The following is an 18,186-nucleotide window of genomic DNA, read 5'->3' on the forward strand; positions in this document are numbered from 1 at the left end:
CGCAAAGATTTTTAAAACGATTTTATGTGAATAAACTCTTTAAAGGGCGGCCGAAGACTTAGAAGCTTAAAAGGTTTTGTTTTAAACTAAAGGTTTTTCAAAAAAGTTTGTTTAAATTTTTCTCAAAGTTTAATATATCGTGAGGTTTCAAAGTTCTTCGACCATAAATAAACCCTTTATTTATGAAAGTGTTATTTCTTGAAAAGATTTGAAAAGAAATGGTTATTTTTCAAACAATAAAGTTCATGGAAAATGAGTTCAATAAAAGCAGAAAGGTTTATAAAGTTTTATAAGAGCTTAAATTGTGTTTTTATTATAATTTTTTTGAAGTTAAAAAATAAAAGTTTTTATTGAAAAGAGAGTTTCGGACTTCGTTAAGATTTATTGGTATGTAAGTTTTTCTCCTTTGTTAAGTATGACAATGTTTTGAGTTTAGAAAAATCTCTCTGTATGATAAGGATACATAAATCCAGTGAAAGATTGTGCCTTACAGAAGTACATATTGAAAAACATATTGTTTGGGGGTGATATGGAAAGAAGTGACATGCATTTAGTAACACTACCAAAATTTACTGGTAAAAAAATTGGTTTCCAAGTTATTAAATTTTGTTAGCTCCCTTCAAAATTTTAATAAATATTCCTAAAACATGAAATTTTATAAATTTACTATAAGCTTTACTTAAAGAACAAAGAGGCTATAAAGTTAAATGTAACTAGTATAAAGACTTCAAACATAAAACCTAGTATAGAGACTATAGAGTTAAATGTAACTAGTATAAAGACTAGAGAGTTAAATAGAACTAGTTATAACCAAAGTAGGATCGCATTTCATATCATATGTAAAATAATTGTTTTAACATACATGATAGTCCATGGATCGATCCGAAAACCCAAGTTATTTAAAACTAAATGACACATGTAAAACCATGAAAACTTGAAGGCATTGAAACCGAATTAAGCACATCTCAAGCCACAAGTGATACTTCATATCATCATATATGCAAAACCGTTCCTTCGTTCTAGAATGGAAAAGCCACAAGTGATTCTCCCTATCATCATGTATACAAACCGTTCCTTTGCTCCAGATTGCGGATTTTGTATTTAACCGTAGGTTCACTACTATTTGTGTACAAGGAGGATAAGCATTTGGCAGCATGGAGAGCTAGTGGAAAATGAGGTGGCAACCTTTACCATGCAACGAATAGACCTTGGATTATGTAACCAAGATTATCCATATTCTCGTAGTTTGTCTCCCCACATAATGATAACTTTAACATGGAATCTCTACGTATTAAGAGGCTCGGATTCCCAAACCACCATTAGTGTGACCTAAAATGAAATTGGTTTGTGAAGAACTTTCCATTATCAAACCTGGATAATACAAGAATGAAATTGGTTTGTGAAGAACTTTCCATTATCAAACCTGGATAATACAAGAAAGCAATAGATTCGTAGAATCAAAATATTAAAATCTTTGCACATTCCCACTTGAATTAATCAACGCAAACCTGCCACGCAAGAAAATTCTGCATTATCCACATGCACATGATTGGGTAGCGCGGAATGGGCATCCTTAGTCTGATTGTAGGGTCACATCATCCAAAGCCTTCTCAGCATGCCACTCATGACTTCTCTTCTCTAAATAAGGATAATAGATCCTTAATTACATCTATAACCCGATCCTTATCCCTCTACCTGCCCGCTTTCCCCCAAACAGATTCCCTACCCACTTTATGACGGATTTATCTTGGTTTCTACAGGCAGGTTTTCCAAGAGCTTTCCCGCTTTCTTTAGCAGGGAACCCAAGCAGGAAGGCCCGTGGTATGGGGATTTACTGATGGCCAGAATCAGACTCTGGTGGGCCTTTGTTTCGGAACATTCTATCCCGTGGCCAGAGAAAAAGGACTCTTGGTGGGGGTGGAGATGGCTTGACTTACCTTACTTCCACCGGGGGCTCTTTACCTTTATTGAGGTAGGTAAGGCGGGATGGGGACTTTAGCATGCCAGCCTTCCTTATCCCCAATGCCAGCCTGAGTTCACAGATGCGGAAGGAAGTTTTTGCAGGTCCCTTTATATTCGTCGAATGTTCAGATCTGAAATAAGGAGCGATTGAATCTATGTTAGAAGGAAGTTTTTGCAGGTCTCCATATATTGGCCAAATGTTCTGATCTCTAATAAGAGTTGATTGAACCTATGTTACAAGGATTGCATTGGTAATGTTCGAGGGATCTCTGCCTGATCCGTCGGTGAAACAAAAGAGAAAGGTTGGGTTCTGCTAAGTTAAAAGCCATGGACCTTAGGCCGCGGGTTTTCCTTACAATTTTTTTAATGCAGTTCTTCATTTTATTGGGTTGTGGGGAAGGAGAGCAAGGGAAGGAATTAGTTGTCTCCTCTACTCGGTTGAAAAATCCGGGTTGGAAGCCTGGGAATAACACATACTTGGTTTCTCCAAATGGGACATTCTGTGCGGGCTTCTATAATGTTTCTCCAAATAATTATGCTTTTGCTGTATGGTATGCCAACGATCCTCAGAGAACCGTGGCATGGATGGCTAACAGAGATCATCTCGTAGGCTACAATTCTTCATTGACCCTACAGAATGGAAATCTCACCTTATCTGACTCTGATGCTCAAGGGAGAATATGGAGTGCGCCGATCAACACTTCCAATGGAACCGATGTTGGAATGGGTCTGGTTTTGTTAGACTCAGGGAATTTGGTGTTCAATACAAGCAAGAATATCCATGTCTGGCAGAGCTTCGACTCTCCTACTTTTACTCTTCTTCCAACACAGAATTTTTCCCAGACAAGTAGATTGGTGTCCACAAAAAATGACAGCACCTTCGCATCAGGTGTCTATATCTTCTTTGCCTCTCAGGCCAACGGTCAAACGCCCTCCTTGTATTATAACGAAATAGGATCAGATCAACCTGATTTATATTGGACTGATAAAGCATTTAGTCTGGGCGTTGGCGGGTATCTAAGTTTAAGCGAAGATGGCATTCTTATAAGTCCAATCAACACAAATATTTTGATGGCATCAGACAGTAGGGATCCAGCTGGTCCCTTAAGAAGATTAAGTTTAGACCACGATGGAAATCTCCGAATTTACAGCTGGAAGGGAAACTCGTCTTCTTCTTGGGAAGTAGTGTGGGAAGCAGTACAACAGCGTTGCCAAATCAAGGGAACTTGCGGAGACAACGCTATCTGCAAGACTCCAGAATTTAACGACAGTATTCTGTGCCAATGTCCACCCGGCTTCCTTCCAAATATTACTGATTCTCGCAGCTGCCAGAGAATTGTTCAATTCCCCGGCCAGTCTTTATGCAGTTCTAATTATCAGAGGGTCGATTATCAATTTATCCCGGTAGATTACGTCAGTTTTAGTGGAGTAGGGAATCAGACAATCATGTCTGGTGTGAGATTGGATGACTGTATGTCGGCTTGTTTGAAAAATTGTACATGTCTGGGTTTCTCAAATAAATTGGAGGGCAGCGGGTACTGCGTCCACCATTTTAACAGGTTACTGAACGGATATTGGTCTCCAGATTCGCAAATGCGCACGTACTTAAAGCTGTCTCCAAAAGAGAAAAATGACTCAAATGAAAATACATACACGGGCATGCTCTCTGTGGCGGAAAATGTTTGCGATGCTGGTTTCAGTCTGCCGTTTCCGCCAAACGATTCCGATCACACAACGCGTGATCTTATAATAATTTGCTCCGTATTTGGCATAGAGCTGTTTTGTGGAGTTTTGGCTTTCTGGAATTTTCTGAGGCAGTACTCCAAATATAGAGACAGCGCCGGAATATTCAACTTGGATATTCTACTTAATATTTCAGGCGGGGGACCAAAGAGATTCACATACGCGGAGCTGAAAGTGGCCACTAATAATTTCAGCTATGAAGTGGGCAGAGGAGGGTTCGGGACAGTGTACAAAGGTGTTCTTACCGATCACAGGCAGATTGCAGTGAAGAAGCTCAAGAGGGTATCTCAAGGCGAAGGGCAATTCTGGGCAGAGGTGACAATTATAGGGAGAATTCATCATCTCAACCTGGTTCGCATGTGGGGTTTCTGCACAGAAGGTGAACACAGACTGCTTGTATACGAGTACGTACCAAATGGGTCATTAGACAAATATTTGTTCGATAAGCAGGGCAAGGGCGAAACAGTTGGGTTGGACTGGAGCTCACGATATCGAATAGCAGTGGGAGTAGCAAGAGCCATAGCGTACCTGCACGAAGAATGCTCGGAATGGGTTCTCCATCGTGACATCAAACCAGAGAATATATTGCTGGACGAAAGCTTTTGTCCCAAGGTCTCTGACTTTGGGCTGGCAAAGCTGGTAGATAGAGAACACAGTCTGAGCGTGTCGAACATCGAAGGTACTCCTGGATATCTGGCACCCGAGTACTGGATGCAGAAAACCGAAGCTATAAGTGCAAAAGTAGATGTATACAGTTTTGGGATTGTGCTTCTGCAGATTGTTAGCGGAAGGAGGAATATGTGCTTCAGTCAATCAGCTGTGGAGGGCGATCAATGGTTCTTTCCAAAGAAGGCTTTTGATTGGGTAGTATTAGAGAGGAATGTGGAGGAGGTAGTTGACAAAAATATTATGAGTGGAGTAAAAATTGATGGCCTTCAGATGGAGGCGATTAAAAGAATGGTGAAGACAGCGTTTTGGTGTATTCAGAGCAGACCAGATGAAAGACCTTCCATGGGAAAGGTCGCTAAGATGCTGCAAGGAACCCTCGAAGTTCCGCAGCCTCCTAAGCCCGATTTCTTTGTCGACTTCCTCCACGGCGATACCAGCGAAGTTGGAGATCCCATATATGAGCTGCCTCCTCTTCCTCCCATTGTTTAATGTGCAAGCATTTACAGACTGTTATTCCATATGCTACGGACTAGCTAGAAGGCTACAACCTTCATAGTAGAGAAGGTGATTATTTATAATCATATATAGATTTTCCTGTCATCAAAATTTTATAGCTATTTGCCCCCTTTATTTTACCATGCAGAGTGGCTATACGCTCATGTAACCAATAAATATTAGATTGCAAAATAACAACTTTGTTGGTTGAATTATCACATAGGATTTCTTTTGTGGTCATTCTAGTCTTAATATTTATTAGATTTTTTCTTTTATATCATATAGCATTTGCCATTAGATTTTCCATTTGTCCAGTGTTCTTACGGTGATTGTAGAGTGCGATTCTAATTAGATTTTCAGTATTTTAATTCTGATTATATTTTCCCGTGGGAGCGTATGCACCAAGGCCCAAAGAGCATCCACCATCAACATTTTCTCCATTTCATAGCTAGTCCAAGCAAGGTAGACTCCTAAAATTTGAATGGGCATGTAAATGTGTTAGAAAATCTGCACAGATGAATCTAGCTAGTAAAGGTTGAACACACAATGTTGCAGAGCAAAAACACTAAAAGAAAATCGAAAGAAGAAAAGAATGATTCATTAGAAAATAGGTTACAGTGCTCATGATATAGCATTCCTGGGTGAAGATCCCAAGGTAATGCACCATAGTGGTGATCAATGAGAAGACTCAACAACTACAACAAGTTCCGGAGATAACTCGCGAGTTGCGGAGTGAAAGAAGGAACAAATCAAGGAGTAAATCATGCAGAAGAACTAACCAGTTGCAGAGTTACAAAAGGAGCAAATCAAGGAGTAAATCATGCAGAAGAACTAACCAATTGCGGAGTTAAAGAATGAGCAAATCAAGGAGTAAATCATGCAAAAAGAATCTTGCATGTAGTCCCATGCTCTAACTGAGAGTTTGCATGTAGGTGTGTAGTAGTTCCAACACCCCCCTGAACACCACTATGGGGAAAAATAGAAAATGGGCCCTGGCAACTAAGGCCAAAGGTCACCAAAAACACAGTGCAACTTGTACTAAAATTGACAAAAGAGGGAAAACCTCATGGGAAACCCTCCCCCCCTTCAAAATACAATGTAATCAAAATAAAAGAGAAAGAAAAGACAGTTGCTAAGCAACTGTTTCCTTCACTCAAAGACGATCACACAGAGAGCGAAACTTCTGCTCAGTGAATTCTTGGTGAAGATGTCTACAGTGTGTTTTGTTGAGGGACAGAACTACAAATCAATGACCCGATCATGTACTAAGTCTCTGATGTAGTGCATATGGATTTCTATGTGCTTCGTCTGCTACCGTTGTACTGGATCCCTGCAAAATTTGAGAGTGCTCTGGTTGTCACACCAGATGTCAATGGGCTGGTGGAACAGGACGCCCAACTTAGTGAGGAAGTGTTGTAGCCACAGAGCCTAAATGGTGATGTTGACTACTCCTTTGTACTTGGCCTCACCTGAAGAGAGAGCAATAGCAGCCTGCTTCTTGCTCGACCAACAGATAGGGCCAGATCCTAGACTGAGTGAATATCTGGAGGTGGACTTGCGATCAATGCTGTCTCCCGCCCAATCAGAATCTGTGAAGCCAAGGAGATTCAATGCAGTGCCTGCTGCATAGTGAATCCCGAAGGTGATGGTGCCCTGCACAAATCGGAGGATGCACTTGGCAGCATTCCAGTATAGCTCATGCGGCTCCTGCATGTATCTGAAAACTACCCCTACTGCATATGAGATATCTAGTCTAGAGTGGGTCAGGTACAATAAGCTCCCCACCAGTTGTCAGTAGAGAGTGCTGTCAACAAATGGAGTGTCACCTCCATCCTCAAGGCGGATCCCAGACAGAAAAGGATTCGTTGCTGGCTTGCAGTCAGTCATGTGAAATCTCTCGAGGAGATCCCGTGCATACTTAGCCTGAGAGAGTTTATTGCTTATGGCATCCTGGCTAGTTTCAAGACCAAGAAAGAAGTGTAATGGACCCATGTCTGTCATCAAGAACCTATCATGCAAGGCCCTCTTGACTGTAGCAATGGCTGAAGCCGAACTGCCGGTGATTAGGAGATCATCCACATAGAAAACTAAGATAAGAAGAGAATCATGTGTCCTGAGCATGTAAACATTCAGATCAGACTTACATCTTTCAAATTTTTGTGATAAGAGAAAATAATCCATCTTCGCATACCAAGCTCTCGGGGCCTACTTAAGGTCGTAGAGAGATTTCTTCAGTCTGCAGACCAAAGATGAATCCTGAATGAAACCATGGGGCTGCTCCATGTAAATCTCCTCTGATAGGTCTCCGTGAAGAAAGGAATTCTTCACATCCATCTGATGTACTTCCCATCCCTGGGCAGTCGTAATGGCAAGTGTAAGGCGTATGGAATCCATCTTTGCTACTGGAGCAAATTCTTGTCATAATCAATGCCATGCACTTGTTGGAAGCCTTTAGCTACTAGCCTTGCTTTCTGTTTGGTGATTTGCCCATCTACAGCACTCTTGGTCCTATAGAGCCATTTGCATCGGACAAGTTTCCTTCCTGAAGGAAGGGGGACCAGATCCCAGGTGTGGTTCTCGAAGAGGGAGTTATATTCCTCCTCCATGGCAGACTCCCAAGATGGATGCCCAACAGCCTTAGCATAAGACTGAGGATCAGAAGACTGAACCAAATGACAATGCCAGGATGGTGATGGTTCAGTGGCAGTGAGGACAAGAGGAGGCTCAATAAACTCTGAACTAGTCCTCTGCAGATCATAATTATCGCCCACAAGACCATTTCTAGCAGCGGGGTGGTCTTGTGCATATATCTCATGTAAGCTCCTTCTTCTCTGATTTATGACAGGGGAATATGATTCATTGCTGGAAGCCTGATCTGGACTTGGATGTGGATCATCATTTGCATGCACTAGATTTGTATCTGATGACTTTGTCTCTGCATCTGCATGCTCTACCTCGGCATCTGCATGCTCTGTATCTGCATCTGAGTGTACTGAGTCATCATCTCGGACATGAGATAGATAAAAGGTGTCTGCATGCGGCAATTGAGGTGCATGCGAGAGACTTTCCTCAAATTTGACACTTTGCTCAATGATGAGCTTTTCTGTAGAGGAAATCAGGAGTCGATATCCCTTCACACCATCAGGGTATCCAACAAAGATGCACTCAATACTTTGTGGATCAAGAGCTTTCGTCTTTTCAGAGGGGATCCTGGCCCATGCTCGGGAGCTGAAAACACGAAAGTGGGTGACCTCTGGTTTAGTGCCGCTCCAAGCCTCAAAGGGGGTCTGATCCTTGACAGACCTATGAGGAGATATGTTCTGGATGTAATTAGCACAATTAAGTGCTTCAACCCATAGCTTATGAGGCAGTGACTTAGCATGCAACATGCAGGAAGCCATCTCTTTGAGAGATCGGTTCTTTCTCTCAACAACTCCGTTCTGTTGCGGAGTGTATGGAATTGTGTACTCAACTGTATGCTGGACTGAAGTCAAAGGTTCCGAAGTGCCGCATTAACATATTCCCCCCTATTGTCTGTACGGAGGGCTTTGATCTTTCTCTCTGACTGTGTCTCAACTAGTGCTTTGAAATCTTCAAAGTGCGCAAAAACTTCAGATTTGGCCCTGAGAAGATACACCCAAGTATACCGTGAGAAATCGTTAATAAATGTAAGCACATACCTTGCTTTGTTGATGGAAGGATGAGGAAAAGGCCCCATGAGATCACTATGGATCAGATCGAGAGGAGAGGATGCTCTGTGAGTCTTGCTGATCCAGGTGGATATTGGTGGCCACCTGCCAAGTCCACCTGGACCCCCACCATTGTCTTTCTCAGCATTTTCAGTTTCCTTAATTGTGGCACAGTTTACTATTTTTAGCAGTTTTTCGGGTCCTGAACTTCCGGAGCCGTTTTGAGGCCCTAAACGACGTTTTTTTGGGAATCTAGGGCAACATGGGTCCATGGACCGATGTTGCCTCCCAAAGTGGTAGTACTCGGATAGATCTTTCTAACGAGCTATTGTACGCGTCAAACGGAGATCATATGCCAAAGTTACGACCCCGGGAAGTTGATGTACCAATTTACCCCCAAACGGGGCCCACAGTTTGGCGTTTCATCTCCTAGGGTTAGGTTTTGGAATGTTAAGGGTTTTCCATTGTTTCTCAACAATAAATAGGCCTTCGAGCCTCATTGTAACACAGTTCAGAGGCATGTAGCCACCACATCTCTTCTCAGAGATAAGCTACCATCGCCCTAGCTGGTTTATTTCCATTTCTGGTTGTAAGCATATTTCAGTATTTTTCCTTAATGAAATGAAGTATTATTTCCGCTGCATCTTTGTGTATATGGTTATCTCTGTAATTTGTTGCGTTCCTGTTTAAATCCGGATCAGTGGTATCAGAGCGGTCTGCTTTTTCTCTGTTTTTCTTTGCATGTCCTCAACAAGGTCGGGATATAAGGAGTTAGGGCTTGAACTGGTTGAACCTTTGCAAGACCAGCCTCGCAAATCCCGACGGCCTCCCATGGCGGACGAGAAGAAAGACGAGGGGGCAGGAGATCCCATCAAAATCTTGCTCGAAGAAGCCCTCGAGCGACAACGGAACGCGATGATGGACAGCTTTGCCCAGATCCTTCAGCGGCTACCCAGAAGCAACGCATCGGCTTCCAGCAGCTACTCTGGAAATGCCACACCCTTTAAGGTACATGTTAATTTTGAAATCCCCATATTCGAGGGTCAGATAGACGCAGATGCCGTAGATAAATGGTTAAATCTGCTAGAGGGTTATTTTTCTGTTCATGAATTTTCGAGTCGGGAAAAGATTGTTTTTGCTCTTCTCAAAGCAGCCCCCCACGTCAAGGACTGGTGGGAAACCTACTGCGAGCAGAAGGATGAAAGTACTGGCTCACTATTTTCAGCCGCACCCACCTGGGATTCGTTTCGAGATGCCATCAAGGAGCAGTACTACCCTGTCGGAAGCTATGAGGATGAATACATAAAGTGGACCACGCTGCGGCAGGGAAGGGACCAAGACGTGCCGGAGTTCACCAATCTTTTCCATACCCTTCGCACAAAGTTGGGTATCAAGGATTCGGAGCAACATTTGATACTCAAATACCGTGGCTGCCTGCACAAGTACATCCAGGAAGAAATACAATTCCTAAACATCCCCTCGCTCGGCGCAGCATACCGATATGCCGTCAAGGTCGAGCAGAAGTTTAAACAAAAGAAGCAAGACTTTGGATCTGTGAATCCGAAGCAGGGGAAAGGTGCCCCTAAACCACAGAACAAAGGACAAAGCCAAGGCGGGACAGCCCAAGACAACCAGCCGAAGCCGCAAGCAAAGAACAGTGCCGCGAAGCCGAAAAAGGACACTGGAAAATGGTGCGAGTTCCATAAGAGCTCCACTCACAACACAAGTGAGTGTCGGGCCAAGCAGTCACTGGTGGCTAAGCTAAAGGTTTCAGAATCATATGCATGTTCCGACTCTGAGTCAGAACCCGATAAGGGGTATGAAAAAGGGAAGCAGATCATTGATGCGGATCCCAGCGTCACTGTTGCTACCGCAAAGATCCAGAAAAATGAACCCGAAGATCCAGAGGAGGAGGAGCGTCTCTTCCACTCCCAGATGTGGGTAAAGGGCTCCCCGATACAGTTCATTGTTGATAGCGGGAGTCAAAAGAACCTCATTTCGGCAGAGGTCGTGAAGCGGTTGGGCTTACCGACCACAGCACATCCACAACCATACACCATTGGGTGGCTTCACCAAGGACGAGATCTTCGCGTGAGCCAGCAGTGTCGCCTTCCATACAACATCAAGCCCTTCACGGATGAGGTATTGTGTGACATTGCTCCCCTTGAAGTTTGTGATGTATTACTAGGACAACCATACTTGTGGAAGCGACATGCTGTGTATGAATCAAGGCCCCGTGCTGTTATTATTACATTGGGAAATAAGTTGTTTAGGATACCAGAGGTAGCACCACCTGCCGCCCTCTCTTTGATTACTGCAAAACAATGCAGTAAGATCATTTCCAAAACCAGGAAATTTGTTTTCCTGATGATACGCACTCAAGGAAAGAAGAAGACAGTGGCCGCGACCTCCAAACAGGGTCCCTCTGCACGACAACTACAGATGGACAAGGTTGTAGAGGAGTACGAGGACATCTTCACCTCCCCGGCAGGGGTTCCTCTGCACTGTCAAGTCAAGCACTCCATCGATCTGACCCCAGGTGCGCCGCTACCCAATGGACCAATTTATCGGCGCTCCTTTCTGGAGAACGATGAAATCAAGAGGCAGATTCAGGAGCTCCTACAGAAAGGTCACATCCGTCCGAGTTCATCGCCCTGTGGGAGCCCGATCGTGTTGGTACAGAAGAAGGATGGGACGTGGAGGCTCTGTATTGACTATCGGGCGCTGAACAAGATCACTGTCCGTAATAGGTACCCGATCCCGCGGATTGATGACCTCCTAGACCAACTAAAGGGGGCGAAATATTTCAGCAAGATCGATCTGAAGTCAGGGTATCACCAGGTACCAATCGAACCCTCCGATGTGTGGAAGACTACCTTCAAATCTAAGGAGGGCCTCTTCGAATGGTTGGTCATGCCTTTCGGATTGACGAATGCTCCTGCAACCTTTATGAGGCTAATGGATGACATCTTGCGGCCATTCACCAACTCCTTTGTAGTAGTATACTTGGATGACATTCTGATCTTCAGCCAGAGTTGGGAAGAGCACCTCCACCACATCCGACAGGTTCTCCAAACACTGCGGCAACACAAGCTATGTGCCAATTTGGAGAAATGCACTTTTGGCATGACCCAGGTTCAGTATCTGGGATACATCATTGATGAACAGGAGGTGCATGTCGATCCGGCCAAGATCCAAGTCATTCGGGATTGGCCCTCTCCAACCACTCTAACAGAGCTCCGCAGCTTTCTAGGTCTTGCCAACTTCTACCGCATGTTTGTGTTGGGGTTTTCTCATATTTCTTGGCCCTTGAGTCAAGTCACCAAGGGTGGGGCGAAAGCAAAATTCTTTTGTTCTGAATCTAAACAGAAGGCATTCAGGGAATTGAAGGATCGCCTCTGCACAGCACCAGTGCTCGCGTTACCAGATTTACAACAACCATTTGAGGTCGAGACAGATGCCTCTGACTATGCTATTGGGGCAGTCCTTACTCAACATGGACATCCAGTGGCATATCACAGTGAAACACTTTCAGACACAGTGCGGAAGTACCCCACTTATGATAAAGAGATGTATTCCATTGTACAGGCCTGCCGACAATGGAAGCATTACATTTTGGGGAAGGAAACGGTCATCCACACAGACCACCGACCTCTGCAGTTCATACAGACCCAAGGGAAATTGCAGAATGATCGCCATCAGAAGTGGTCTACATACCTGCAACAGTTTCACTTGAATATCAAGTATAAAAAGGGCAGCACCAATAATGTTGCAGATTGCCTCAGTCGGCCACCGATCATGGCGCTGACCACCGTGCTCAACTCTTGTGGGCACGAGACTGCTGATTGGCCACTTCTCTACAAGAGCGACCCAGAATTCGGCCACACATACCAGACACTCTTGGAAGGTCGGCATGTTGCAGATTTTCACCTCCAGGACGCCCTATTATGCCACCTCGGTCACCTTTGTGTTCCTTCAAGCGAGCGTGCCAAGATGATTTGGGAAGCACACTACAGTCGGGCTGCTGGGCATTTCGGGGTCGAGAAAACAGTGGCAGTATTGCAAAATTATTTCTATTGGCCGAATCTTCGACAGGATGTTGGGAAGTACATCCGATCATGTACTGCCTGTGCCATTGCCAAACCGACCATTAAGAAGCACGGCCTTTATACCCCGTTGCCTACCCCTAGTCGACCTTGGGAATCCATCTCCATGGATTACATGTCAGGCCTTCCTTCCACTAAGCATGGAAATGACTGTGTTTTTGTGGTCGTCGACAGGTTCTCGAAGATGGCCATTATGATGGCCTACAAGAAGAATATCACAGCAAAAGCCACTGCTAAACTATTCTTTGAGCAAGTGTGGGTGCACTTTGGGATCCCACAGTCTATCATCTCAGATCGGGACAGTCGGTTTCTCAGCACATTTTGGTCCAGTCTCTGGTCAATGCTGGACACCAAACTCACGAAGTCCACAGCCTTCCATCCTCAAACTGATGGCCAGACAGAGGTTGTCAACAGGATGATTGTGCACATTCTGCGCATGTATAACTCAAAGCATCCACGCACATGGGACGAGAGCCTCCCCTATGTTCAGCACAGCTACAACCGAGCTCTTCACAGCTCCACTGGCCATAGCCCTTTCCAAGTGGGTTTGGGATTCCAGCCACTATGCCCCATTGATGTGGCCATGCCCCTTGCAGCTACTCACATGAATTCATCTCATGTCCAGTCCGAAACAGATAAGGCCACCAGCTTCATTGAGCACATCCAACATATTCGCCAGCAGGTCCATGACATTCTTCAGAAATCAAATGCCAAGTACAAGCAGCGACATGATCAACACCGGGTGCCACACAAGTTTCAGGTGGGTGACAAAGTCTGGTTGCATTTACAAAAGGAACGCCTTACTGGAGCCTATCGGAAATTGAGACCACTCCGATATGGTCCTTACACCATTACTAAGGCTATGGGAGACAATGCATTTGAGCTCAGCATTCCCCCATTCCTTGGCCTGCACCCAGTGTTCAATGTGGACCGCCTTCGGCCATACTTTCCACCATTGCTAGACACATCCGACATTACAGAACAACTCAAACCCACAGAATTAAATCCAGATTGCATGGAACAAGCTGCAACTGATCGGATCATGGACACACAGATCAAGAACACTCGCCAACAGAATATCCAACTGTATCGAGTTGTCAAAGCAGGCCAACTCCTTCAGCAGGGCAAGTGGCTCACCAGGGAACAAGTTCAGCAGAAGTTTCCTCATCTCATGGAGGAGCTCAACGCAATGGGGACCATTGCTTCCTAAGGGGGGAGGAATGATCCAGGTGGATATTGGTGGCCACCTGCCAAGTCCACCTGGACCCCCACCATTGTCTTTCTTAGCATTTTCAGTTTCCTTAATTGTAGCACAGTTTACTATTTTTAGCAGTTTTTCGGGTCCTGAACTTCCGGAGCCGTTTTGAGGCCCTAAACGACGTTTTTTGGGAATCTGGGGCAACATGGATCCATGGACCAATGTTGCCTCCCAAAGTGGTAGTACTCGGATAGATCTTTCTAACGAGCTATTGTACGCGTCAAACGGAGATCATATGCCAAAGTTACGACCCCGGGAAGTTGATGTACCAATTTACCCCCAAACGGGGCCCACAGTTTGGCGTTTCATCTCCTAGGGTTAGGTTTTGGAATGTTAAGGGTTTTCCATTGTTTCTCAACAATAAATAGGCCTTCGAGCCTCATTGTGACACAGTTCAGAGGCATGTAGCCGCCACATCTCTTCTCAGAGATAAGCTACCATCGCCCTAGCTGGTTTATTTCCATTTCTGGTTGTAAGCATATTTCAGTATTTTTCCTTAATGAAATGAAGTATTATTTCCGTTGCATCTTTGTGTATATGGTTATCTCTGTAATTTGTTGCGTTCCTGTTTAAATCCGGATCACTTGCCAGTGTCAAACTTTTCTCTTGGATGTTTGCTAAGGACACACCCTTCACAAACTCCTTTGGAGAAACTGATATTTGGTAAGCCTTCCACCATCTCATTCTTGCTTAGCTGCTGCATATACCTGTAATTTAAGTGACCAAACCTCTCGTGCCAAAGCCTACTACTATCATCAGCATGTGTAATCAATAAGGAGGATTCAGATTCAATAAATTCAGAAAATGTATACAGTCTAGCTCCATTGTTTACCTCACCAGTTGCAATTTTGGAGCTGTTATGTAGATCATATATGTTCACTGCATCTGGAGTGAATTCCACTCTCTTTCCGGTGCCGGAATGAGTGATCTAATAAATTGAAAGCAGGTTTACTGAAAGTTTTGGAACATGAAGCACATCTTCAAAGCTTCCGTGTAAAAGTTCCACTCTACCTTTTCCGGTGACCTCGATGGGCGAGTCATCTCCCATGAGGATGGGAGGTCCTTTGCATGCATCCAAAGAGGAATAGACTTCCTTTGCGGCAACCCTCTGATGTGATGCACCAGAATCTATAATCCATGCATCAGGAGAAGAATTAATTGCAACTAAAGCATGAAAATTGTTACCTTTCCCGTGTGGCAGATCCTCAGTTTTCTTCTTGGTGCCCTGAGGGATGTGGTCCCCAAGGTTGTGCTTCTGAAGGATTTTTGCCATTTGGTCAATTTGTTTCTTCATGCAAGAGGATTCTGGATGGAATCCTCTTTGACAATAGGTGCATATGTTTCCTTTCTTCCCTTTCTCATTTCTCGAGCCGGAGGAGTCATTGAAGGGCTTGGTGTACCCTTCCTTCTTTGGATGGGAATGCGCTTTTCCCTTGTCTTTTTGCTGCTAATTTTTCTGATTTGAATCAGATCTGTGATTTTTATTGTGGCTTCCATCATGCACAGCAAGTGCATGCGCTTTTGGAGGTTTGATTTTCCCCATGCCAATGAGTTTATCTTGCTAAAAAATAAGGGACTCCATAAATTCTTTGAGAGAAGGCATAGTGTAGGATTTACCTGTTGCGAGCCTTACTGAATGAAATGTAGACACAAAGATGGAGTATTCCGGTCCGAGCTTTGACATAATAGAGAGAACTTGGCGACTCTCCTCCTTGGATTTTTCAATTCCACAACCCTTGAGTTGCAGCAATAGATCATTATATTTGGTGAAGAAGTCTTGAATTCTATCATAGTTCCGTGGATCCAATGAGAGCAGCTCCACTTCGAGCAGATGTCCTTTTATCTCATCCTGTTTCCTGTAGAGATCTTCAACCTTTTTCCAAATATCATTGGGAGTATTGCAGGGAGATAGATGAAACTGCAACTCTGGAAAGATGCACATGCATATGGATCCGTGGGCCTCATCCATACAGTTGAGGTACTTGGATTTCTCTATCGCTGAAGTGGTTCCACTTCTGTAGCCATGGTAATCCTGTACAACCCTTTATGACGAAGGTATCGAGCCATTTGGTCCTTCCATTCGTGATAGTTGTACAGTGTTAGGATCGATGCTTTGGGAAACTCCATTTTTCTATCAATCTTCGATCTCCAAGTTGTAATACCTGCAAAATAAAGTACTGGTGCGCCTTTTATCTAGCAACCTGTGGGCTCTGATACCATGTAAATGTGTTAGAAAACCTGCACAGATGAATCTAGCTAGTAAATGTTGAACACACAGCTTTGCAGAGCAAAAACACTAAAAGAAAATTGAAAGAAGAAAAGAATGATTCATTAGAAAATAGGTTACAATGCTCATGATATAGCATTAGTGGGTGAAGATCCCAAGGTAATGCACCATAGTGGTGATCAATGAGAAGACTCAACACCTACAACAAGTTCCGGAGATAACTAGCCAGTTGCGGAGTGAAAGAAGGAGCAAATCAAGGAGTAAATCATGCAGAAGAACTAACTAGTTGCGGAGTTAAAGAAGGAGAAAATCAAGGAGTAAATCATGCAAAAGGAATCTTGCATGTAGTCCCATGCTCTAACTGAAAGTCCGCATGTAGGTGTGTAGTAGTTCCAACAGGGCAAACAAGGTAGACTTCTAAAATTTGAGAATTTTTGATTAAACACTATGCTTTGATATGTGTGGAATAAAGAGAACCAAATCAAATAGAACTAGTGTAGGCCCCATTGCTTAAGATATGAGTAAGCCCCATTGCTTAAGATACATGTCGACGCCAGCGACAACCCTATGCACGAAGTCATCGAGAACGTTGGATATCACTTCGCATGCATGGTTGAACTTGTCATTACCACGAAATTAACCCCGTAAAAGTTTCAAAAGTAATAATATTTTAATCAATTGGAAAATAATTCCCTTATTTTACTATTTTTCTTGGCACGCCTGTCCATGCAATGATTTTTAAACTTTGTACTTTCTTTTTTTGTCCAAAACGTTGTATTGGTAAGTGACCATGTTCCTTGACCAAAGACCGTTCAGGGTAGTGAGTCTAAAGAGTATAGTGTATTGTTTCGTGGCAGCATAAAATAAGGGGATATGTCATAAGACTTCACAATTTTATTTTTGTTGGAAAAATAAAATAAGGGGATATGGTGCAACTCTTTACATTTTTATTTTTGTTTGTGTTTGTTCGTAGACGAAGGTCAAAAGTCATATGCACAGAGATTTTAAAACGATTTTATGCGAATAAAATTTTTAAAGGGCGGCCGAAGACCTGAAGGTTAAAAGGTTTTTTTTTTTAACTAAAGTTTTTTCAAAAAGGTTTGTTTAAATTTTTTTCAAGGTTTAATATATCGTGAGGTTTCAAAGTTCTTTGACCATAAATAAAGGGGTTTATGAAAGTGCTATTTCTTAAAAAGATTTGAAAAGAAATGGGTTTTTTTCAAGACAATAAAATTCATTTAAAATGAGTTCATTAAAAGCAGAAAGGTTTATAAAGTTTTATAAGGAGCTTAAATTGTGTTTTTTATTATAATTTTTTTAGAATTTAAAAAAAAAATGTTTTTTATTGATAAGAGAGTTTTAGACTTTGTTAAGATTCATTGGTATGTAAATTTTTTTTTTTTTCTGTTTTGTTAAGTATGACAATGTTTTGGGTTTAGAAAAAATTGTTTGTATGATAAGGATACATAAATCCGGTGAAAGATTGTGCCTTACGGAAGCACATATTAAAAAACATATTTTTTTGGCGGTGATATAGAAAGAAGTCTCATGCAATAAGGAAAGTAACCATAAGACAAAAGAAAGACAACAATCATGGGTTGCAAAATGAGGTTGAGGCAAATTAAAAGAATGAATTGACAAGAAGAGTCAGAGTATTTTGAAGGGGTTCTCACGACGACCGAAGAATCTACAAGACAGACTGATAAAGCAGAATAACCCAAGGATGCATGGATCATGATGGATCTGGTAACATTACCAAAGTTTACTGGTTAAAGAATTGGTTTCCAGGTTGTTAAAATGAAAACTTTTCTTTGATGTAAAGAGTTAATTGAGTATCGGTCTAATAACCCATATGATGAAGTGTGTGATGCTTTAGTATTGAATTTTTTTAAATAAGCATTAGATGAGAAGATTGTGTGCAAGGTAGGAAAAGCTACATCTTGCCAAGAAGCATGGAAGATCCTGGAAGTAGAATTTGGTACAAAGGAAAGTGGCATGCAGCAGCAAGTTGTGTCACAATCTGTTGAAGAATCAATA

At 43.0% G+C, this 18,186-nt stretch overlaps 1 protein-coding gene across 1 annotated transcript; it reads left to right on the forward strand.

Annotated features, from left to right (window-relative positions):
- The first annotated feature begins 2,289 nt into the window (after positions 1–2,289).
- LOC149186457 (putative receptor protein kinase ZmPK1) lies at positions 2,290–5,084 on the forward strand. The gene has a single exon (XM_089409353.1). The coding sequence runs from the start codon at positions 2,290–2,292 to the stop codon at positions 4,861–4,863; it is 2,574 nt and encodes an 857-aa protein (XP_089265479.1). The 3' UTR covers positions 4,864–5,084.
- Positions 5,085–18,186: the final 13,102 nt, after the last annotated feature.

This window comes from Pinus tabuliformis, chromosome 3_1, assembly GCF_031772625.1.
Source record: "Pinus tabuliformis cultivar Carrire ecotype Pingquan chromosome 3_1, CPIR1, whole genome shotgun sequence".
Taxonomy (NCBI): domain Eukaryota; kingdom Viridiplantae; phylum Streptophyta; class Pinopsida; order Pinales; family Pinaceae; genus Pinus; species Pinus tabuliformis.